General features: G+C 34.7%; 1 protein-coding gene across 1 annotated transcript; it reads right to left on the reverse strand.

Annotated features, from left to right (window-relative positions):
- Positions 1 to 344: 344 nt before the first annotated feature.
- LOC129939349 (dnaJ homolog subfamily C member 17) lies at positions 345 to 1359 on the reverse strand. Its single transcript, XM_056047326.1, has one exon. It carries the CDS (start codon positions 1302 to 1304, stop codon positions 423 to 425), a length of 882 nt encoding a protein of 293 aa, XP_055903301.1. The 5' UTR covers positions 1305 to 1359; the 3' UTR covers positions 345 to 422.
- Between the last annotated feature and the right edge of the window lie 363 nt (positions 1360 to 1722).

Consider the following 1722-nt stretch of genomic DNA (forward strand, 5'->3'; position numbering starts at 1 on the left):
GCACAATATTTTATTTGTATCAGTGTATTTTTATAGTTCCAAATTCTTTACTCCAAAATAACATTCCAGTTCATTTAAATAATCGCCGTTTTTCATCTCAGTTTTCAGTTATCCTGCTTTGTTATCAAATCATCAGTATTTAAAAAAGGAATATTTTATTGGTATTTCAGGAGTTTTTAGCTATTTCTATTTTCTGAAAATCTGCTTTTTCCGGCAAAAGATATCATTGCTCTCAAATTAAGCTCCCAGCTATCATTATATGTGCATGTGCAGCTTGATTTAGAAAAGAATAAAAACAAAAAAATCGGTTGAATTAAATAATTATATCTACATATACAAGTATATATAACAATCATTTTGTATTTTTATTCACATTTTTTTAAAACATTATACTACGGTCTAACACTAGTAACGAACAATTTCTATGAAGTCTCCTGGTCTTCTTTTTGCATTTGTTCAATAAGACGCTTGCGTTCTTCAGCCTGTCGTAATTGCCTTAAAACTAAACTTTCAAAGTCATTTGATGATCCAAGATGGCTATTGCTGTTTGCTTGTTTAGACGGAGGTGGTGTAACCCAGTCCAAAGTCAGGGGATTACTTAGATCGCCTTTCTCATATGACAAGGCCATTTCACTGGATTCTAGTGTTTTAAACTCTACCAATGCACTACCATTCTTCTTGGACATAACAAAAGCCTCAATTTCCCCATACTTTTTAATATAATTCAATAACTTTGCCTCAGAGTAGCCTCCGTTTGACGTATCACCCTTTTCTGCCTTCCATTTGATTTTAATACGATGCAGAGTAGAATCAAATTTAGAAGCTTGTGTCGATAAGGTCTTCTTTAACTCACGGTTCATAGAAGACAATTCTTCTTCAAGCAATTTAGAGCCCTCTTTACGCAGTCGATCGATTTGTTCTTGAAGTATTTGTTCATCGGTTTTTGGCGTTGTTGAGTACCCTTTGGAGTTATACTGACTAATAACAATTGCATCCCGTTCGCGTTGCTCCAAATCAGCTTTTAATTTTTGTCTTTTACTATCTAGCTGTTGATTTCGGAATTGGGCTGCTTTTTTTGCTTTCCAAACTTTGTCATAAGCTGCTCTTGCTGTTGTGTCAGTAAGAACTTCTAAGGCTCGTGAAAGTATATGAAAGGTCTCAGCTGCTTTTGGATTGTCTGGATTTTTGTCCGGATGGCAGGCAAGTGCCTTTTTTCGATATGCTTTTCGAATATCTGCCTCTTGGGCATCGACATCCACACCGAGGTATTCATATAGATTTAATTTCGCAAATTCAACCGACATAGTTTTTTGTTGTTGATTCTTCAAGATCTTTTTGGAAAACAAACGTTGTTGTCAATTTGACAATCTGATGATTTGAAAAGGTTTGTTTGATGTTGGGAATAGGCGTAGTTCTGTTCGATTACTATCTGTAATAAATCCATAATACCCTTTTCACACTGAGAATAATGTCAAGGTCTTGCAAAACTTTTAAAAAGCCTAAGTAAAGCGTGAGTTTTCCAGGTTCATATATAAGTTTTCCAAAAACTTGTCAACCTGGCAGACGTCAGACGGCATTGGCATATTGCTAATTGTGGTTTTTAAAATTAAAAATGTGTTAAGAAATAATGAAAATATAATCTAATCTAAATCTAATATATTCAAGCACTATGTAAAGCGTCGCCATCCTGCGCGTTCTGATACGTCAAACACGGTAAGCTTT

This window comes from Eupeodes corollae, chromosome 1, assembly GCF_945859685.1.
Source record: "Eupeodes corollae chromosome 1, idEupCoro1.1, whole genome shotgun sequence".
In the NCBI taxonomy this organism is placed as follows: Eukaryota; Metazoa; Arthropoda; class Insecta; order Diptera; family Syrphidae; genus Eupeodes; species Eupeodes corollae.

What these genes read in the sequence shown, in the direction of transcription:
- LOC129939349 (XM_056047326.1), bottom strand. Translation starts at nt 1,304, where the DNA reads ATGTCGGTTGAATTTGCGAAATTAAATCTATATGAATACCTCGGTGTG.